Source organism: Mustelus asterias, chromosome 5 (genome assembly GCF_964213995.1).
Source record: "Mustelus asterias chromosome 5, sMusAst1.hap1.1, whole genome shotgun sequence".
Lineage (NCBI taxonomy): Eukaryota > Metazoa > Chordata > Chondrichthyes > Carcharhiniformes > Triakidae > Mustelus > Mustelus asterias.
The window spans coordinates 89,160,751-89,184,615 of record NC_135805.1 but is presented as its reverse complement, the minus strand read 5'-3'; the positions used below and the strand labels follow the sequence as shown (position 1 = coordinate 89,184,615).

At 41.8% G+C, this 23,865-nt stretch overlaps 1 protein-coding gene across 4 annotated transcripts in view; it reads right to left on the bottom strand.

The window, feature by feature from the left end:
• dtnba (dystrobrevin, beta a) overlaps positions 1 to 22,865 on the bottom strand; it is a 279,394-nt gene extending 256,529 nt beyond the window's left edge. For all 4 annotated transcript variants that reach the window (XM_078213018.1, XM_078213019.1, XM_078213016.1 and 1 more), the window contains exons 1-2: positions 22,763 to 22,865; positions 18,757 to 18,923 (exon numbers count right to left, since the gene is read on the bottom strand). In XM_078213018.1, coding sequence (XP_078069144.1) covers positions 18,757 to 18,923; positions 22,763 to 22,850 — 255 coding nt within the window. In that variant the 5' untranslated portion in view covers positions 22,851 to 22,865. The remainder of the gene's footprint in view (positions 1 to 18,756; positions 18,924 to 22,762) is intronic.
• Positions 22,866 to 23,865: the final 1,000 nt, after the last annotated feature.

Below are 23,865 nucleotides of genomic sequence, written 5' to 3'. Positions count from 1 at the left end.
CATTTTAACAGTAAGCAAGTTTTTTGATATTAGCTTTTCGTATCATCTAATTTCAACAAACTCTCCAACCGTAAAGCTTATTTATTTGTGTCACAAGTAGACTTACACTACAACGACACTACCACACTCCGGCACCTGTTTGGGTACACTGACCAGCATGTCTTTCAGACTGCGGGAGGGCACTGGGGCACCCGGGGGAAACACACACAGACGCGGGCAGAACGTGCAGATTCCACATAGACAGTGACCCAAGCCGGGAATCGAACCTGGGTCCCTGGTGCTGTGAGGCAGTAACGCTAACCACTATGCCACCCCTAAATCACGAAGACCAAGTTAAGGTAAAAAAAAACTTCAGGCAAAATATGCCATTGGTCAGTCAATTCAGGAAGAAAATCAACTCCCATTGAGGTGATAACCTTCATCTGCCGCCTTAATGACTCAGATGCTGCACATTTATCTTCTATTTTGATCAAATTAAGTCCCTGGTTTCTAAATATTGTACTGCTTAAATCAAAAATTATTCTGACTTGCCCATAAATTAAGTTTTCATGAATTCCTTTTCAACAGCAAGTCAGTAAAAGGAGGTCTGGAAAAACTTAGAAATTTGACTGCACTGCATTTTAAATTAATGAATTTTATACCCGAACAGGAAAAATAATTCACTCTCTCAATCGTCATACAGTATTTCAGGTTGTTCAACAGGCAAACTGAAAGATCACGGAAAGGATGGTGGCAGCTTTCAGGTTACTGTTAGTTACTAACAGTAACCTGACATCTTCAATCTGTGTGGAATGCTTTGCCCTTGCACAGTTCTGCTGACAATGAAAACAGATCCTTTTCATTCGTGCTGCAGAAATGAATACAAATGGAATTTGACTTATTTAGTCAATGTAAATCAATGTTATTCCGAACAATGTTCCCTGCGACATGCAAAAGTATTCCTGTTGTACAATAGTCCATCCTCCAGATTCAACATGTGCAAAAAGCCATGACTTGATGTTTGTACCTTGATTTTATTCCAGAACAACTTTCATTATATAAAAAAAATCCTGCATCAATATCCAATGTCCTCACTTGAAAAACAGATTTTGATTATGGGAGCAGGTCTAAGATCTACCTACTTGAATTCACTTTCAACCTATTTCAACATAATGCCGACCTACTTCGATCTTTAATAGGAAGAGCAAATTTAAATTATCAGACCTCCTGTGGCTTTTTGCACATGTTGAATCTGGAGGATGGACTATTGTACAACAGGAATACTTTTGCATGTCGCAGGGAACATTGTTTGGAATAACACTGATTTACATTGATTAAATAAGTCAAATTCCATTTGTATTCAATGGTATTCAGGAATTTTTACTGGTACTTTGGACATCAACTTCCACAACTCTACTGCATTATTCTGTACAAACTACGAACTCAAGGCCAATTATTTACAAAGGTATTTTGACCTCTTATTTTAGCTACATTTTTAATAAATTACCAGTTGCATATCGAAGGATTACAGAACAAGATGGTATATAAGGTGTGTCAGTTAAAATGAGATGAACAGAGTCTGAAATTCCAACAGTATAGAGGCAGTACACCACTGGCCATAATGCTCCACTCCTGCATCAGTCCGAAATGTCGGGCCAGATCATGAGACCATGGGAAAGACATGCTGTCTATGCAAATCTGATCGACAATATGTCAGATCTATAATATGTGCTCCTTTTTCCTCAACCGTCGATTCCCATCTACAGTTGTCGACAAGGCCCTCAACAGCGTGCAGTCCATCTCCCGTGCCATGACCCTCACCCTCTCCTCTCCTTTCCAAAACAAGGATATAGAGTCCCCCTTGATCTCACATTTCACACCGCCAGCCTCCGCATGCAAAGCATAATCTTCCACCATTTTCGCCAACTCCAGCACGATGCCACCACCAAACACATCTTCCCTTCACTCCCTCTGTCAGCATTCCACAGAGACTGTTCCCTCCAGGATAACCTAGTCCACTCCTCCACTATACCCAACACCTCTCCCGTCACTCATGGCACCTTCCCATGCAATCCCAGAAGGTGTAACACCTGCTCCTTTACCTCTTCCATGCTCACCATCCAAGGCCCAAAACATTCATTCCAGCTTAAGCAGCGTTTCACTTGCACCTCTTTCAATTTGGTCTATTGCATTCGCTGCTCCCAATGTGGTCTCCTCTACATCGGAGAGACCAAGCGTAGACTGGGTGATCGCTTTGCTGAGCGCCTTCGGTCTGTGCGTAATCAGGGCCCTGACCTTCCGGTTGCTTGTTATTTTAACACACGATCCTGCTCCCATGCTCACATGTCTGTCCTTGGCTTGCTGCAACTTTCCAGTAAAGCTCAACGCAAACTGGAGGAACAGCATCTCATCTTCCAGCTACGCACTTTACAGCCTTCCGGTCTCAACATCGAATTCAAATTCAGATGATTTGCTTCACCTACCTCGACTGCTTTGCTTTTATTATATTTCATTAATTTTTTTAACTGTTCTCTACCTTTTATTTCTTTAGTGTCTTTCTTCATTACCTCCCCCCACTCTTTCCCTCTACTTTATCCCCTCCCCTTACCTTTTCTCACCCCGCTTCCCCTTCTCTACATTCTACCTCTGTCCCATTCCTCCTCCCCCCACTCCCCCCTCCGGACATCTTCACCTATCACAGTTTACAGTTTCTCTGCCGTTTGGCCATTCACACCCTTTATTCTCTCTGTGCACAGCCACTAGCAGTCTTTTTCCCTGGTTTCTGTGGTGATGACTCATCTTTCATTCCCTCACCCTGTAGTATAAATATCTCCCACTTTCTAAGCCTTTTAGCTTTGACAAAGGGTCATCTGGACTCGAAACGTCAGCTCTTTTCTCTCCTTACAGATGCTGCCAGACCGGCTGAGATTTTCCAGCATCCGCAGTAATTTGCTTTTTGCTACAATATGTCAGACATGCCATAGGAGGGACGGGGTACAAAATACAAATGGAAGACATCACTGGGGAAGTGGCACAAGTGGAGGACAGAAGAAAGCTGGTGACAATGATGGCAGCCCTAAAGATGACCAGTCAACTCAGCAAGTGTCACCTTTACAAACATATGCAACCGGACAGTACAGCTATGAAAAATATTATCTACAGTTTGTACAGTAGGGTCACACTATCACTTAGTGCCACCTCCCTGGCTCTCAAAAATCTCTGACAATATCTAAAAAAGTTAAATAACCTCATCAGGATCATCAAGGTAAGCTATCTGCTTCCCTGAATATTTCTTGCAGTCTCTTCATTTGCATGGAACTCCTTCAGTCATTAACATTCGTGTTCTGGGATTGCACCCCCAAACTGTGATCCTACTCCTATACTTTTACTGCCAGCTTGAAATGTGGAAAATAAAATACCGCAGATGCTGGATATCTGAAGTAAAAAACAAAGTGCTATAAGTACTCGAGTTGTGGAGAGAGAAACAGGACCTTTCATCCTGATACATTAACTCTGTTTGTGTATCCACAGATGCTGCTGGGCCTGGTGAGAATTTCCAACACTCTGTTTTCACGCTAACTAAATTGTGGTTTTGTTCATGATCTGCTTCAACTCACAACACCAACCCACTCGTGATTTTTGCCCCCCCAAGAGCCTGATGTGTCAAATTGGAATTATTACATTTTCCATAGTGAGCTGCAGTTGCTGCAAATGAAAAGTTGCAGACATCAGAACAGCAGACTGCGTTAGGCAATAGTACACTAATGGGCACAGATCCCAATGGTTATACGAATGCATAATGCTCACCAAATATTCTGCTTCCATGAGGTCCAAGTCTCTGTTCCCATTAGCCAAAGACTGACACAAACTGGCCCTCTCAATAGCATGTTTCTGCTCCACCAGCTGCTTCAGTCAGCCTGTGCTGTGTTATTCCCATTGTACTCCCCCCTGCTTCAGGCACCCCATGCTCTGTGTTACTCCCATTATACTCCCCTGTCTCTGTCATCCCGTGCACAGTGTTATTCTCATTAAACTCTCCCTGCTTCTGCAGCCCCACACTCTGTGTTACTCTCACTGTATATCCCTATGTGGATGTACATGAGCTGGTTCTTGGACAGGATATTGTGAACAGCAAAGTGTGCTCAAAGTATGAATAGGTTCAGTGTCACTGGACCCTGAAAGAGATTCCTGCAGCACAAGTGACAAATGGAAATTTCTAAACAGTGTTAGATGGAATTGATGAATATGGTTTGTAACAAAAATTTGTTTTTAGAACAAATAGCGAATCTGGGTTATTAAGGGATTTCTTTCAAGGGTTAAATATCTCACCATAAGGGACCAGGGAATTAATGTAAAACTGTTACAAAGTTGAAGTAAAATTCCACAATCAGGAAAGCAGAACATGCTGACATAACAGCATGGTGAACAGCTAGCTAGTATGCCTACTGACCTCTGTACCACCTCAAACTAGCAGTGCAATTCCAAGCATGGTAACAAGAGATTAGGAAGCCAGATAATTATTAGAGCAACAGACACCCTGCCTCATGGTAGCTGTAAATCATTTTAATATGAATCTAACGTAGGCACTGCTGGAATTCAGAACCATATACTGCTTACTTGATTTTTCACTGAATAAATAAATGCAGCTTTCATGCAAACATCAGAGTCTGCCTCCGAGACCCTCCTCTGATGTATTGCTCTCCTTTCATAGCATGAATAAAGCATAGCCTTCGAAGTCTCCTGCGGTTAGTTTGTAGGAAATCCATGATAACAAGAGGAAGGAAATATAGACCAGGCATATAATCCAGGAATGGATCAAATTGAAAAAGACCTAGCAGAATTTTAGTGTACTTATAAAGTCTTAAGTTGAGGCTCAATAGTCCAAAGTTTGGAATATGACTTTAATTCAAAGTACCACTGAATTGGGAGTCTGTGTTGCCCTTAAAGGGACAATCACCACAGGGTCATAGGTTGTAACTGCCCCAAGATACACACCACGTCCCTGATAGCATTCACAATGATTTCCACCTCCTCCTATTCTTGTTAGGTACCTGAATCAGGCATCCTCCAGTTCTCTAAATCTGAAGTGCAGGCTGCCTGAGTCTCACTTCTTCCATCATTCCATCCATTTGAAACAGGGACAAGCCAGGTCCCACTCAGATACTTTCTAGTCCATTGAAACTGAACGTGTGCTGCCACGTAAACCACAAAGCACATCTCTTGAATTCCCAACCATTAGTTGGTAGTTTCCGAACCTCAGGCGTGTTTCACACCTGGAGCTCTCCAGGATCATAAAAAGAAAGCTGACTCCACAAATGTGCACTGAGGGCAGCTAGTGCTCTTCTCACAATGGTCGCCCTTTCTTGGACAGGCGGAACAGAAAATTCAGGCTCAACTTTAGTTATTCTGATAATGATGTTACTTTTTTTTTTAAATGGAAAATGTTTTTGTTAAGCTCCAGAGCCAAAACATGAATTTCTGTTCAGTTAGCTCGAATGTTTTCCGACACCAAAAGGGCCTTAAAGACAAATCCATCCACCTCAACATCACCAAGTTTTGAGAGAAAAGTACATTACCATCTTACACAAGCTGATGTTAACATCATGGAAAAACTGAAGCCACGCATGAGATATAAATGCAAGGTTAAAGTCCAACAGGTTTATTTGGTAGCACGAGCTTTCAGAGCGCTGCCTCTTCATCATTTACCAAATAAACCTGTCAGACTTTAACCTGGTGTTGTGAGACTTCTTACTGTGCCCACCCCAGTCCAATGCCGGCATCTCCACATTATAAATGCAAGCACACAGATTTTCATAATATCTGCCGCAAAATGGGAATAGAGCGGAGATGAACAAAATAGCTTGATGATGCAGAGAATAATGCAGCTTTCCTGCTGATCGTAGCAAACAATGATATTACTCCCAGTGATCACTGAATTTCCTCTGGCTCATAATGGCAACTTCATAATACTACAAAGCATTGAATGTCACTTAACTCACCATGACAACAGGAGAGAGAAACTGTCAGAGCTTCAAAAAAAGGAGATAAACCTGCTGGAGTTTTCTGAGTACATTACGCACAGAATTGATAGTATGCTTGGATTTTCAGGTGGCTTTTGATAAAGTCTCCCAAAGGAGGTTACAAAAATAAAGCACATAGGATATGAGGTAATAGATGGCATGAATTACCGGCTGACGAACAGACAGAAAATAGAGTAGAGTAAACAGGGCGGCACGGTGACACAGTGGATAGCACTGCTACCTCAGAGCGCCAGGGGCCCGGGTTCGATTCCCGACTTGAGTGACTGTCTGTGTGGGGTTTGCACGTTCTCCCCGTGTCTGCATGGGTTTCCTCCAGGTGCTCTGGTTTCCTCCCACACTCCAAAGATGTGCAGGTTAGGTGGATTGGCCATGCTAAGTTGCCCCTTAGTGTCAGAGGGACTAGTTAGGGTAAGTGCATGGGGTTGTGGGGATAGGGCCTGGGTGGGATTGTGGTCAGTGCAGATTTAATGGGCTGAATGGCCTCCTTCTGCACTGTAGGATTCTATGATTGTAGTTTTGGCAGACTGAGACTAGTGGGCAATCGCAAGAATCAGTAATTGGGCCCCAGCTGTTCACAATATATGATAATCAATCAATGATTTGGATGCGGGAAAACAAATGTAATATTTCCAAGATTGCAGCTGACACAAAGCTAGTTGGGAAAATGTGTTGTGAGGGAGACGCGAAGTGGTATCAATAGAATTTAGACAGACTAGGTGAGTGGCAAGAACACGGTAAATGGAATCTAGTGCGGAAAAATGTAAGATTATCCATTTTGGTAGAGGAACAGATGCACAGAGTATTTCTAAAATGATAAGAGATTAGAAAGTGTAGATGTACAAAAGGACATAGGTGTCCTCATGAATACGTCACTGAAGGCTAACATGCAGGTGCAGCAGGCATTCAAGAAGGCTAATGGCATGTTGGCCTTTAAGGCAAGAGGGTTTGAGTACAAGAATAATGAAGTCCTGGCTCCAAATCTTTAGAATCTTAGTTAGGCCTCACCTGGAGCACTGTGTTCAGTTTTGGTCCCCTCAGCTGAGAAATGATATTATTGCGACAGAGGGACCAAGGTTCATCAGACTTGTTCCCAGGATAGCAGGACTGTCCTATGAAGAAAGATTGGGTAAAAGAGGCCTGTATTCTCTAGAGTTTCAAAGAATGAGAGATGATCTCATTGAAATGGATAAAATAGGCAGAGTAGATGCAGGTAAACTGTTTCTACTGGTTGGGAAGTCCCGAACCAGGGGACACAGTTTCAAAATAAAGGGGAAGCCACTTAGGATTGAGATGAGGAGATTTTGTTTTACTCAAAAAGTTATGAACCTTTGGAATTTTCTACCCCAGAGGGCTGTGGAAGTTCCATCATAACTAGAGATTGACAGATTTCTAAATGTCGATGACGCAAAGGATATGAGAAGAGTGCTGGAAAAATTAGCCATGATCATACTGAGTGGCAGAGCAGCTCGAAGGGCTGAATAACCTGCTCCTTCTCCCATCTTCCTATGAGGTGTAACTTTCTCTCAACCTTTCTATTGATTGGAACTATGGCCAACAAGGAGAAACTCATCTCAACACATAAGCTAATGTTATTATCCTGAATATCACTGTCAGCGAATGCAATCAAAAACTATCCTACTCTTATCTTTAGTAAGGAACTAGAAATTGCTGGAAAAAAAAAATAGAATAAAAAAGGCAATCTTGTAGAAGAGTGTGAAGGAATCAGGCAAATGCTTCGCCCCTTCTGTACCCTCTAATTTTCTTGAAGTAAGCTGATGATTTGTTTAAGTGCTCAGCACTTGAAATGTTTTCATGTGATTGTACATTGTACATTATGCAGTAATAACTCCCACTTGTGTACAACCTGCACAAAGACTTTCAGATGGCCACACAATTAACGTACAGGATTGTTTGCCTCAGAAATTGACTCAGATTGCAGAATGTGCACAGATTAGTGTGTAACAATGACTGGAATTTAATCAAAGAGGTGGTACTGAACAAAATACTCGAACATAAGACAGACAACTCACTCTATCTTATGGTTTACGTTCAAGGATCATACTGAACATGCATACATTAGGGGCAGGGGTCGGCCATTTGGCTCTGAGTTTGCTCCGCTATTTCTCAGATTGCGGCTGATCTGATTGTAACCTCGACTCCACATTCCTGCCTACCCCCTATAACCTTTCACCCCCCCTCATTGATCAAGAATGTATCTAGCTCTGCCTTAAGAATATTCAAAGACACTGCTTCCACTGCCTTTTGAGGAAGAGTGTTCCAAAGACTCATGACCCTCAGAGAAAGAAATTCTCCTCACTGGCCTAAATGGGTGACCCTTTATTTTTAAACAGTGGTCCCTGGGACGAGATTCTCCCACAAGAGGAAACATTCTCTCTGCAACAATCATATCAAGATCCCTCAGGATCTTAAAGGTTTCAATCAAGTCGCCTCTTTCTCGGACCTCCAGTGCACACAAGCCTTACCTCTCTAACCTTTCCTCATAAGCTAACTGCTGTTCCTGGTATTAATCTAGTAAACTTTCTTTGAACTGCTTTTAACACATTTACATCATTCCTTAAATAAAGAGATCAATGCTGTACCCAGTACTCCAGATGTGGCCTCACCAATGCCTTAGAAAACTGAAGCATAACCTCGCAACTTTTTCAATCAATGTCCCCTCACAATAAATGACAACATTCGATTAGCTTTCCTAATTACTTGCTGTGCCTGCATACTAGCCTTTCATGATTCATACACTAGGTCAGCCAGATCCCTCTGAATTTCAGAGCTCTACAATCTCTCTAATATGCTTCTTTCAAATATTTCCTGCCAAAATAGACCATTTCACACTTGTCCATCTTGTACTCTATTCACCAGATCTTTGCCCACTCACTTAACCTATGTCCCTTTTTCGCCCCCTTATGTCTGCTTCACAGTTGACTTTCCTATTTATTTTTAGTCTCGTAAGCAAATTTCACAACCACACCTCAAGTCCCTTCATCCAAGTTATTTACATAAATTGCAAAAAGTTGAGGTTCCAGCACTGATCCCGGTGGCATCCCACTCATCACATCCTGCAAATCAGAAAAAGACACATTTATGCTTCTCTGCAGCTAAGGAGTACAAGGGATTATGGGGGGGGGAAGCTGGCATCAGGCTATTGAGTTGAATGATCAGCTATGATCATAATAAATGGCGGAGCAGTTTTATTGTGGTATATTAGTCAATATTATACTACCAGATGGAGTGCACTCTAAGCCTTTCATCCAAGGAATGGGAGGTGCAGTGCACCCAGGTTTAAATGCATTCAGGATTAGAGGGATGAACACCTTTTCTTGTTGGCTAACTGCAAATAAGTTCTGTATGAACACAAACTGACATCACAACATTAAATGGCAGCAATGTTAACATATTCTCAGCAACCTTACATCCATGTTTCTCTCGGTTCCCTATTTATTTTCCTTTCCCTTAACTTTAGGAATGACCTTATCTTTCCTTTTGCCTGCCCCTCTTCTTTTAAGAACCTCCCAGTTTATCATAATGCTGCTACTCGCACTGGTTATTTCACAACATTGGCCTTTGCTACCATTTAATGTTTGATTTAACAGGATGAATTGCAACTGCAATCTCATCAACATAAAATGTTATCGCACAGAAACACGCCACCCAGCCCACAAACTCTGCACCAGTTTTTCTCTCCAGATGAGCCGTGCAGTCTAATCCCACTCTCCTTGCTTCCCACAGGCAAAAAATATTGTTGTTAACTACTGAAGTATTAATTATACTTCTAATGGGGGAAAGCTGGACGGTTTGAAATTGCAGAGGGATTTGGGAAATCAGATTCATAAGGCATTAAATGCATCACCTGAAGTAAATGAGATCATAGTACAGCAAATGGACAACTGAGCTCTGTGTCGAGAGGTGTGGAATATAGAAAGGCAAGATGTAATGGTGAATATATAAAACCTGAGTGAGACTGCTGTTGGAATCCTGAGTGCAATTTATACTCCAGACAATAAGATGCTAAAGCAATATGAACAGTTAGGTGCAAATTCAGGGAGAAATCACCTGACAGGAAAACATATAAATGGAAGGACAGACTTGAAAAACTGAGGCTGTTTATATTAGAACACTGAAGGTAACAGGACGACTTGATAGCTGTATTTAAAATTGGAAAGTGAAGGGGCAGAGTCAATATGAGGAAACTATTTCCAGTGGTTAAGAGGTGGAGAGTAATGGGGACATAAATTTAAAAAGTAATACAATCAATTTAGGACAGAAAACAGCAGAAACTGGAGTGTGAGATTGCAAAGTCCTCCAAAATTGGGAGAACTGTCCCACAGAGTATTGGGCAAAAGCCTGGCATAGTTAGAATCACCAAATCATACCTCACAGACAATGGCCCAGCCATCACCATCAGGACTGACCCAGTAGAGGTGCTGACACAGTGGTATAATGTAGCAGTTACCCAAGGGGATAACTCTTATGATCCCAGCTAATGTTACTACTGGACAGGAAGGTCCCAGAATGGTACCCTCACTCAGTAGACTGTAACTTTTTCTGGTTTTTAGAAACCTGGATGAACAGAGTCACAGGACTGCCAATTAGCTTTTTAGAAAAGAATAAAACATTTATTAAACATGAGAAGACAGACTATAACACAACATTCCTTCACCCCACCTAAATCTTCACAAATGTACACAAATCTTTTCGGCTAACACAAGTGGCAGAATGTATCTTCTACTATATTGTTCTCAGCAAGTACACAGAACCTGTAAACCAGCAGGTCAACTGTGATCACACCACACTCTAGAAACCAAGTGGCACACAACACCCAATACGACTTCTGTGGATTTCTCATCAGGTCCCCCCAGATGATTATCACACAGTGAAATAACTGGTCTCACTGGCTTCAAAATCCACTTACAAAAATACACACCTTAGAATCTTTGCCCAAACAACGCCTTCTTTCAGGTGCCTTCACCACAGATCCACTTCCAGGATTTCAATCTCTCCTTTCAGCATTACTCTGCTTTGGATTGCCTTGGTCCAACTATGGACAAATGAGCTGAACTCGACAGTGACTGCCCTTGATGTCTCTGCAAGAGTTCCTCACTATAGTTTTCTAGGTCCAATCATTTTCAGCTGCTTCATCAATTATGTTCCCTGCATCATATAGTCAGAAGCGAAATGTGCGTTAATGCCCGCACAACGCTCAGCGCCATTCACAACTCCTCGGATATTGAATCAGTCTGTGTCCCTACACAGCAAGATCTGGACAACATTCAGGTTTGGACTGCCCAGTGGCAACTGGAATTCACACCATACTAATGCCAGACAATGAACATCTCCAACAATAGAGAATCTAAATATCTCCTACACTATCAACAGCCTTGGCGTTATCATTGTCCAGAAACTGAAGTGGAACAGCCAATTAATAGAGTGTCTCTAAGAGCAGGTCAGACACCAAGAATTCCTCAACAAGTAACTGGCCTCCTGATTTCCAAAGCCTGTCCATCATTTATGAAGCACAAATCAGGAGTGCAATGAATACTCTCCACTTGCCTCGACGAATGCAGCTCCAACAACACTCTTGAGAAACTTGACACCATCCAGGACAAAACACTCTGCTTGTTGGCACCCCATCCACCTCCTTCAACATTCACTCCCTCAACCCTGGCAGCACGGTGGCACAGTGATTAGCACTACTGCCTCAGAACACCAGAGACCCGGGTTCAATTCCAGCCTTGGGTGACTGTGTGCAGTTTGCACGTTCTCCCCGTGTCTGCGTGGGTTTCCTCCAGGTGCTCTGGTTTCCTCCCACAGTCCAAAGATGTGCAGATTAGGTGGATTGGTTATGCTAAATTGCCCCTTACTGTCAGGGGGACTAGCAGGGTAAATACATGGGGTCATGGGGCTAGGGCCTGGGTGGGATTGTTGTTGGCGCAGGCTTGATGGGCCAAATGGCCTGCTTCTGCACTGTAGGGATTCTATGGACCCACACTCTATGCAGTCATGTGTACCATCTACAACATGCCCTGCAGCAGCTCATCAACATTCCTTTGACAGCACATTCCAAACATGCAACCTCCAGCACTTAGAAGGACAAAAGATACCTGGGAATATCACCATCTGCAAGTTCACCGCCAAGCCACACATCATCCTGACTCGGGAATATATCGCCATTCCTTCACTGTCACCAGGTCTAGGTCAAAATCCTGAAACTCCCTCCCTAACAGCAGCATGGGTGGACCGACACCTCAGGGTCTGCAGCAGTTCAAAAAGGCTGCTCGCCATTATCCTCTTAAGGACATTTAAGGATGGGCAATCAAGGTGGCTGAACCAGTGACACCCACATCCTGTAAACAAATACATTTTAAAAACCTCACTACCAGAAACAGTGATTGTAACAAAAGCCTTGTAAATGCTCAGAGAGGGGATTGGAGGAAATGATGAGGTATGGGAACATGCGATTAGAAATATCAATCTTGTTAAGGGTAAACTCGAATACAAACTGATTGAACTTTTTTTTCCTATTGATCAATTGGGCCAGTGGGCTGACGAATGGCAGATGGAATTTAATTTAGACAAATGCGAGGTGATGCATTTTGGTAGATTGAACCAGGGCAGGACTTACTCAGTTAATGATAGGGCATTGGGGAGAGTTACAGAACAAAGAGATCGAGGGGTACATGTTCATAGCTCCTTGAAAGTGGAGTCACAGGTGGACAGAGTGGTGAAGAAGGCATTCAGCATGCTTAGCTTCATCGGTCAGAACATTGAATACAGGGGTTGGAATGTCTTGTTGAAGTTGTACAAGACATTGCTAAGGCCACACTTGGAATACTGTGTGCAATTCTGGTCACCCTATTATAGAAAGGATATTATTAAACTAGAAAGAGTGCAGAAAAGATTTACTAGGATGATACCGGGACTTGATGGATTGAGTTATAAGGAGAGGCTGGATAGACTGGGACTTTTTTCTCTGGAGCGTAGGAAGTTGAGGGGTGACTTTAGAGAGGTCTATAAAATAATGAGGGGCATAGACAAGGTAGATAGTCAATATCTTTTCCCAAAGGTAGGGGAGTCTAAAACTAGAGGGCATAGGTTTAAGGTGAGAGGGGAGAGATACAAAAGTGTCCAGAGGGGCAATTTTGTCACACAGAGGGTGGTGAGTGTCTGGAACAAGTTGCCAGAGGTAGTAATAGAGGCGGGTACAATTTTGTCTTTTAAAAAGCATTTAGTTACATGGATAAGATGGGTATAGAGGGATATGGGCCAAATGCGGGCAATTGGGATTAGCTTAGAGTTTTTAAAAAAGGGTGGCATGGACAAGTTGGGCCGAAGGGCCTGTTTCCATGCTGTAAACCTCTATGACTCTGACTATTCATTCGTGGGATGTGGGCATCGCTGGCTAGGCCTGCCTTTGTTGCACATCCCTAATTGTCTTTGATCTGAGTAGCTCACAAGGCCATCTCAGAGGGCATTTAAGCACCAATCACATTGTTGTAGTCTGAAGTCACACATACGCAAGATCAGTTAAGGAAGGTAGATTTCCTTCCCCAAAGGACATTAGTGAACCAGATGGGTTTTTGCAACAATCGACAATGGTTTCATGGCCATCAGTCGACTTTTGATTCTAGATTTTTATTGAATTGAAATTTCACCATCTGCTGTGGTGGGAAACAAACCTGGATCTCCAGAGGATTACCCTGAGTCTCTGGATTACTAGCCCAGTAATAATACCACTACACCACTACCTCCCCGGCTAAGAACATCTAAACAGCTGCTTTCAGGCAATAATATCTATATAATTATAAGAAGTTTGGAATAGATTTAACCTCCAAAAAAATGGAGCAAGATTTTTCTGCTCATATTCATAGACAAAGAAAAGTAGAAGGTGCTTCAAATGTTGACATTAGAGAAATCTAAACATTATTTCCAATTCATATTTTTCCACCTTTTCCTACCATATTTTCCTGTTTCTTCAGCATCACCTAGTGGTGAAAAGCAGAATGAATTCTGAAATTCAAAGTCAATGCCATGATGTATTTCATCAAATTCATATTATTCATTCTTATGTTCCAAATGCATTCATTCAGTCGCCATTATTTACTATTTAACTCGGATTGTTTAGTTTAAGCTAAAGTTTATTTATTAGTCACAAGTAAGGCTTACATTAACACTGCAATGAAGTTACTGTGAAAATCCCCGAGTCACCACATTCCGGCGCTTGACGGGCACATTGAGGGAGCATTTGGCACGGCCAATCCATCTAAAGTGCACATCTTTGGACAGTGGGAGGAAACTGGAGCACCCGGGGGAAACCCACGCAGACACGGGGAGAACATGCAGACTCCACATAGACAGTGACCTAAGCCGGGAATCAAAGCTGGATCCCTGCCGCCGTGAGGCAGTAATGCTAACCACTGTCACCGTGCTGCCCCTATGTGACCAGATATAATGGTTTGTGCATTCAGACTTGTTGGTGGAGCATCGCCTGCTGCTGCTAAAACATAAAGCTTATTTTCTTTTCAATGTTCGACAGGATCCTGCAAGCAGCAAAATTTCTAAAAATTACTCACAAAATTAATAAATTTCAGAAACTTCAACTGATGTGTGTCAGCTTGGCTAAGTGGGAAGGCTCTCCCTTTTAGGTCGAAAGCTTATGGGTTTCTGTTCCTGATCCTCATTCCTAGACATGAGCACATAATCTCGGTTGGTACTTCACTGCAGCGCTAACAAAAGTGCTGTTTTGCTGCACGTGCCGATTTGTGGATGAAACATTAAAACGGAATCTCATCTTCCTGTTCAGGTGGACATGAAAGATTCCATGACACTACTCAAAGTAGTACAGATATGTCCCGCCCCAAAGTATAAGCCAACATTTATCCCTGAATCGATAACTCATAAAACAGATTAACTGGTCATTTACCTCGCGGCTATCTGGCTGCCGTGAAGGCCGACAAAATAGGTGACAACCTTTCGAAAACAATCAATTGTCCGTGAAGCACTGGGTCAATCCTGAGGGCATAAATGATGCTCCATAAATGTTCTTCTTTACTACCGCCCAAAAGCTCAGCACATAATGGATGCATAATGAAGGAAGATGCTCACAACATATCAGTGATTGGCATGAACCAAAGTTAGATTCGTTGAAGGGAACATGTAACGCCATCAGCGAAGGGTTATTGCAACAGAATGCTTAATGAAGCTATTATGTTACACCTCTCCTCATTCATCATCTCTTCTCAAATGTTAGGAGGTCTACTTGAAGCTCTGACAGACTTCTATCTCAAACCTATACTCCTCACTCTTTCCCCCATTGGATGACAAAAGCTCCCAATTAGGACTGACTTAGGTTCTGAATTCAACCTGTAATTTCTTGATAGCATAGAGATAGCGAGTAAAGATCCTGAACCATGATGAGTTACCAGAGATGTGTGCAATAAGTTCAGTAATGTAGCACAGCCATGAGTAATTATGTACCAGGTTCAGCTCTTAGAAAAATGTGCTGCTCTTTGTTTATCTCTGCACATCTGGAGCCGATTTCCTGAAATTACGCACAGAAACAACATATGATCTTATATATTGGTCTGAAAGAAAAACATCAAAATTGGACCCTTATCATTCGCTACTGAAATTGTCTTTTGGATTAATTTTAATGAATAAAGTACAATATTTACATTTGTATATTTCTGACTTGGCTTTTTATAATAAAAATACAACAAAACTCACAGAGAAGTTGAAACATTAATTGAAGTAAATTATTCCATTACTATCAGTAACTCATTCAGAATAATTCGCAATAATTCAAAAGAATCATAGTGGTTATTTGCAAAAAGAATAGTAGCTCGGACCAATACATTGATAATTGTCAACTTGTACATTGGCAATTGTAATGTGTTGGCATATAACTTGTATGTTGGAGAGTGTGAGAGGAGGACACCAAGACAGACAGTCAGCAGCCTCTAGAGCAGAGTGCAAGAGGAGATTGTAAACAGCACGAGAGTGGAGTGAGAAAACTGCATGTGAAAATGGCACTGATAGATTGGTCAATGGAGGATGCACCAGGGAACTATTATCTCCCATGCTTTTTTTTAAGTTAAAAAGTTGCAATGTTGGGGCACGTTCCTTTCATCTGTGAGGACAGGTCCCTGGCCTATGAGTATATGTAGCTTCCAGCAGGTATAATTGAGCTACATTGCAAGTCTGATGATCTTAAACTGGTTGTTGGTGTAATTCTTAGCACACTCAGGATTATTCCTAGTCCTTCCTAGAAAAAAAAGTGTTTTAAAGTCAGGACTGAGAGATGCATTTTCAGGGAGCGATTTAATTGTTAATCTCCCGAAGCTGACTTGTGCACACATGTAGCAATAACCCAATGGTAAAATCTGAATTTACTGGAAAATCTAAACTGCAGATCCGAAACAGTTTATCAGTTAGGATTTAGCCTCGCAACTAGAGAAGGAGCTTCTGAACATTAACAGCAGAAAACATGAATGAAGCAGTTTGCATCATTTTTCTTTTTAGATAAGATATAGGAGCAGAATTAGGCCATTCAGCCCATCGAGTCTGCTCTGTCATTCAATCATGGCTGACAAGTTTCTCAACCCCATTCCCCCGCCTTTCCCCTGTATCCTTTGATCCCCTTGCCAATCAAGAACCTATCTATCTCTGTCTTAAATACACTCAATAGCCTGGCCTCCATAGCCTTCTGTGGGAATGAATTCCACAGATTCGCCACCCTCTGGTTGAAGAAATTTCTCCTCCTCTCAGTTCTAAAATGTCATCCCTCTATTCGGAGGTTGTGCCCTCAGATCCTAGTCTCACCTACGAATGGAAACATCTTTCCCACGTCCACTCTATCCAGGCCTTTCAGTACTCAGCTGAGATTCAGCGAGATCCCCATCATCTTTCCAAACTTCATTGAGTGCAGACCCAGAGTCCTCAAACATTCCTCATGCATCAAGCTTTTCTTTCCTGGGATCATTCTTGTGAACCTCCTCAGGACCCTCTGCAGAGTTGGCACATCCTTCCTTCAATTCTGGGCCCAAAATTGCTCACAATACTCCAAATGTGGTCTGACCAAAGCCTTATAAAGCCTCAGCTTTTAGTTTTTAGACAAACTTCAACCCTGGGTACAGAAACAACAAATATGCAATTCTTCACAAACTCTGATGATAATACTCAACTTGAACCTGGATCATTATGAGAAATATCTGGGCCATAACAAAGGTCATGATGCATCACGCCTATAGATGCTCAACAACAGCGGTTTGCTCAAGCTTAAATTCAAATGCAACAAATGGTGCAAGATGATTTGGTGCAATGGGAGCATGCTGCTTTTGATACACCAGCCTTTTTAAAGCTGAACATTGAACTGTAGGAAATAAAGGCATTTCCCATAGTTGAATCAACTTTTCCAAATTAACATGATTATATCCTCAGCTCTGAGATACTACTAAGCATTTACCGTAATTGGTACATTTCAGAACAAAACAAGCCGATTTAGTGTCGTGAATTTTACTTGGTTTGCACTCAAAATATATTCTGCACAAGAATGACGTCTTTGAACTGACATTTGACATACTATGCAATAATGTGCATCTTCTCATTTAGGGCCAAGTAAATCTGCATTAACTGTTAGATTGCATCAATATTAGTAGCCTTAAACAATTTAAAATGCATTGAAAATGATCTTCCTCATGGGTACCTATAGAAACATTTAAATAATTCCTGAAATTGACCGAGAATTAAAAAAAAGCTGATAAAAGCTTTAAAATTACGTTGTATTATCCTTTGCCCATCAAAATAAAAACAGATGCTGATCCAAATGAATTTTCAAACATAAGTGAGAACACATTCCAACTGAGTTCTACCAATTTGCAATTAAAATTTGCTATAATTAGGGTACTGTTATACTCCAAGCTTAACTTTCCTTGCTTGCTCATCTCAGCTCCAAACGTGCCATGTCATTTGCCTTTACTTCTCCCTGCATCCTCTTGTGAAAAAGCAGTAATCAGCATGGATTCAATAATTCGGGACCAGGCATAATTCCTGCTGGAGAGACTACTTACAGGGTAATGCAGCCAATCTTGCTTGGACCTCCAGAAATCATTTGACAAGCTGCACGTTGATGATTAATAGCTGAGATTACGGGCCATGGATGATAGAAAAAATATTTTAAAATAGCAAACAAAGGACCATGATATATATGGGATTTTTCAGGGGTTTCCCCAAGGGTTGGATCTGAGAGTGTTGCTATTTTTCACATCAGCTGAATTAGACAGGATGACGGTTAGTGCACTTGCAGGAGTGTTACGAGTAATCAGAATTCCCACATTTGCAACTGATAAGAAAATGGAAGCCAAGAGACAATGTAGATTCAGTCAGATCTGAACTTCCTACATAACTGTTGAACAGATGGCTCATAATTAAATGCGGCTTAAGTATGAATTATGAAGTGAACACAGAAGGGTGTACCTTTTCAATTCAACAGTAATCAGCATGATGTGCGCAGAAACAATCCAGCGGTACAGTAAATTGATTTAGAAAACTGCCACCACAACGTTTAAGTATAGTAAGAAAATGTAAATAGAGGCAGAGAGAATAACAATGTGGACTCAAAAGCATGCTTCTTTCCTGCAAAGAATAATTTGGTTATTGAGAGATGCAAGTAATTACTTACATCATAAAATATACTTTAACAAATGACGTGCATTCTTTCACTCACCCAAGAGGAGTGCTCCTTCATTTGATGCTGGTTGCTATGGGAGCCACTGGCATAACCCCGCCAAAAGCAAGTCTGACAAAGTTGGTAGTTGTGGCACTGCTGGCACCGGTACCGGAAACCCATCATGCTCTCACTGCGGCAGTACGAGCACTCCACCGGGTGGAACACTAAATAGCAAAGTACAGGTCATCAACTGAGAGCATTTGGTGCACTTCAGCATTTCTTTCCCCCGTTTACTTCACTGTATTAGAGACTTTTCATACAGCAGTGATTCGCACTGTGCTCACTGTTACGGCCTAAACTTAAAACCATAACTGCTGGTATTTTACAGTGTATTTGAAGACACATTGCTTGGATTAGCATTGCATGACAACTTTGTTCAATTGTATCCAGGACTGATACTAAAATAAAGCACAATATCGTGATCAGTGTTTAACTGAAAGCCTGTGTGCATGGCCAGATTTTCAGAGAATCATAGAATCCCTACAGTGCAGAAGGGGCGGCACGGTAGCACAGTGGTTAGCACTGCTGCTTCACAGCTCCAGGGACCTGGGTTCGATTCCCGGCTTGGTTCACTGTCTGTGTGGAGTTTGCACATTCTCCTCGTGTCTGCGTGGGTTTCCTCCGGGTGCTCCGGTTTCCTCCCACAGTCCAAAGATGTGCGGGTTAGGTTGATTGGCCATGCTAAAAAATTGCCCTTAGTGTCCTGGGATGTGTAGGTTAGAGGGATTAGTGGGTAAATATCTAGGGATATAGGAGTAGGGCCTGGGTGGGATTGTGGTCGGTGCAGACTCGATGGGCCGAATGGCCTCTTTCTGTGCTGTAGGGTTTCTTCTAAGATTCTTCTTCTTCTTCCAAGGCCATTCAGTCCATCGAATCTGCACCGACCACAACCCCATCCAGCCCCTATCTCCCTAACCCCACATATTTACCCTGTTAATCCCCCTGACACTAGAGTCAATTTAGCATGGGCAATCAGCCTAATCCACACATCTTTGGAGTGTGGGAGGAAACCGGAGCACCCGAAGGAAACCCACGCAGACTTGGGGAGAACATGCAAACTCCACACAGACAGTGACCCGAGGCCAGAATTGAACTCGGGTCCCTGGCGCTATGAGGCAGCAGTGCTAACCACTGTGTCACCCCTTAATTTGCACGACAACAGTAGTTACATTTTGGAATGAGATTAAGGCAGACCATATTTTTCTCAAATCTCCAGAATGTAACCATTTCACAACCTTTCTAAAAAAAATATTTAACCACTAAGTCTCCAAGCTAAGGATAAACAAGGTTGAAAAGATTGGCAACGGGTAACTAAGCATTAAGAAAGCTTACCAAATCTTCCCATCGAGGAAGATGCCGAGACTCACCATATTTAAAGATGGAAAAGGATTTCCTCACAACTTTAAAAGCTAACAAATGCCGGGAAATGTGATGATTACACAACCCAGTTCCATTGAAGGATCAGTTAATAAATATTGACTGCACAAACTTAAGTGATGTGAACATGAGAAATAAGAGCTGGATTACACCGTTCAACGTATTTTGTCATTCAGTAAGATCATAATCCTCCTACTTCTATTTCTTATTGCCTCTGCCAATGAAGGGGGTTGGGATGTAATGCCACCCCCACTCCACCCACCCCCCCACCCTCCCCAAGTCTAAATGCAAAATACTGTAGATGCTGGACGCTGAAACAAAAACAGAAAATGTTGAAGAAACTCTGACAGCATCTGTGGAGAAAGGATAGAGCCAGCGTTTCCAGTCTGGGTGACCCTTTGTCAGGGCTGACCCTTCGTCAGACCCTTTGGCCAGCCCTGATGAGGGGTCATCCAGACTCGAAATGTTGACTCTATCTCTCCCCTTTGTAAGTCTGTCTGTCACATTCTCAGCAGTCCAGAATTTTTCCTTTTGCTTCCATTTAAAACTTTTTTGATAATATCTCATCCTTTTCCTTCTTGGAGAGGGAGGATTTCATAATGTCACATTAACTTGCCTCGCTTTGCCCTACCAGTGGCAAACATATTCTCGGTCACCTGGGCTTCATGTTTTGGAATTTCCTTCCCAACCTCCTTTGCTTCTTCGCCGCCCTCTCCTCCTTCAAAATTGCCCTCCAGAACCACTTTTTGACCAAGCTTTCGGCCATCCCGCCTGACTTTCCTTCTTTGATTCCAAGTCTATTTTTAGATTATGAAGTGCTTTAGAATTTTTTCCCGTGTTAAAGATGCTGGATGGATATAAGTTATTGCTGCCATAATAAATAACTTTTTTTCAGATTTAATTCATATTTGATTTGGAGAAAAACCCATGAGGCTGTAAGATAAACAATTTGATGGCAGGCTAGAAGCTCGTCTAAAAAAGGGGACAGTGTGTACATGTTGCAAATTTAAAGAACAATGTTGTCACCACTCATGCAAAATATTTGAAGAAATCATTTTCATTTAGAGATTTACAATTGCTTTGGGAACATGTTGGGTGGTAATTCTTTTCAATTACTTTTTCCTTCATGAACATTTATAGCTTCACAGTGCCTTGTGTTTATAACTGGATGTTATTTTTACCTCTGTATAATGTTTCCCCCGTTAGTCTGCTTGTCTGTAAACAATACATCTCAAAACCTAATGAACAGATTTTAGTTAAACTTGGTACACACACAGGATAACATCCTCGGGAGAACTGATTCGTTTTTGGTGAAGATGCAGATCTAAATCCAAATCCTTGAATTTTTTTAAAAGATCCATTAACATCGAGTGAAAGGACTAATTGGCTTTTTCAAACAATGCTATGGGTTGATTTGTTTAGAATCCTGGTGATTGGTTTAGAATGTTATGATTGCCTCAGCTGCAGTGATGCGATTTGTCACAGCTGTCCAAATGTGAGCAGAGTTTTCAGAGCAGGTTGTCTGATGTAGATTGGCAAAGATTCCTCAGTGAGATGAAAGTTCTTAATAAAAATATATTTATTCAGCTTTGTAGTTAAGAGTATCAACCAGAAAGGGTTGAGTTAACACAGCGTGGCGGTGGCATGCACTCTACTGAGTGCCTTCTACACTTGTGTTCTTATGGATTTCTTTCCAGAATGAATTCACACTTGAGATGAGTCAGGTAAAGAATTCCATCCACCACCTGACCCATTTTCCTGGATCAAGGATGATGGAAGGTGCAGGGCAGAAACCTCCACAACGGAGATGGAGCCTGCTGCTTCTTCGAGACAAGATGCATTTAGGTGTTGGGATTACCAGACATTGGAGGGCTGCAGCCTATCTTCTACAAAAAAGTATTCCATTTGTTTTTGGACAAGACACGGCCCGTCTTGATTAAGATCTGGGGCTGAAGAGAGGGAGGATGACCACAAATAGGCCCTCCCCCTTTATGATGGCCATTAGCAGGCTTCCCACATCTGCCCCATCACATAACTCTCTGCCCCTCTTCTATTAATACCTGGATCAGCAGCAGTTCAGGAAACCGGCAGGGAAATTCCTGGGGCTGCATTTCTCATGGTAAGTTAAATGTAGCAGGGCAGTCAGAGAGAAGTCACATTCATTCTGGTCACTACAATATCTTTGAGCCACAACTAATTATCTGTACACTAGAAATTTTAACGTCCAACAAAGCTTTGAGGTTGGACAATTGATATTTTTCCCAATAATGCCCAGCAGTTATTTCCACAGCTTATAACAATGTAAACATGTTCAAGACTGAGATCCAAGAGCTGAAGAAATGCATTAAGAAAATTGAAAAAGACAAAAAAAAAAAATCACCCTTGGGTGCGGAGACTGTCATAAAATGCTTTTCATTGTGTTACGGTCATTAAGATCCCTTTCATGTGCAGACAGCCTATATTTTTGTCTATTGATGTTCTGACAATACAGTGTATTTTATGATATAGTCTCTCACACACATTGGTCAGCACTGATTAAGTTGAGGTAAGGCGGCAACTAATTTTCATTACAAGTAGTTTCTAAATTTTTTAATGCTGCTATTGAACAGAAATTGTTCAGACTTACCATTTTCCACATTGGCAAGTCTGTGCATAAGTGGTAACCAGACCAGGCACTGTGGAGGAGGATCAGCCATCATTGTATCCAAAAACATATTTAAGGTAATTTTTTTCTGAAAATTAAGAATATGACTGTTTAGTTCCACATAGTTTAGCATGCAGCACAGGAAAAGTGTAACTTACCACGAAAGATAGCTTCCTATTTATCGATTGCTACGTATATTTACGTACAAGACTGGAAAATGGACGATGCTATCATCTTATGTTGGTTACGTCCCCTCAGTTTTCCCTCCCAACTAAACAATCACGCCAAACCATTCTTCTAATGTAGTTACTTCAATTCTGTCTCAATTACTTTGTTTTAAGGCAGGTAACCAACAATTTTCACATGCAAACATTTGGTGTGCTTTTTAAAAAATATATTTCTGGTTGGCAGGTTCTTTCGAATGTAACGTTATTTAGAATAATTGAAACCCCAATAACTATCACATTGGGACGTATTTTAGCCTGCCTTGTCCAAATCGGTGTATTTCATTTGGGGCATTAACAGTTTAACTGCAAATTTCCTCCGGGTTAGAGGTGCACGTGTCAGTCAGAACTACAGTGGGACCTGAACAGAAATGGGCAGCAACTTGATAAATCATGACCCAGGTTACATGGTATGTCTTGGAGAAACCTTCCTCTGCCCCATCTATGACTCACGACATCAGAAAAATAAAGGGTGTGATTTCACTCGTTAGGAATCGTCGGCTCAGGTCTCCTGTCTACCTCGAAGTCAAGGTAAATTCAGTACGTAGGTCAGCTAAAGGACAGAACTGGCGAGTGCTGAGGTCCTAGTCAGAAGGACTTGGGAGAAAAGAGGTCAATTCTTTCCCTGAGAAGCCTTTTTCTAAAGAGCTTGATCAGTTATTCATTTCACACCATTCAAAGTAACAACAATAGGAAATGCTGAAAAGTCAAGGCTAGTCAGGAATCTCATGTTTCCAGAGATAAATTGCCTCAAAATGCTAATAAATAAGAGAGAGAACGGTTATACATTGCAGTCATCAATTTCCACATGAATATCCACAAGAGTTTCGGAGCATTTTGACAGAATTCATTTGGTACATA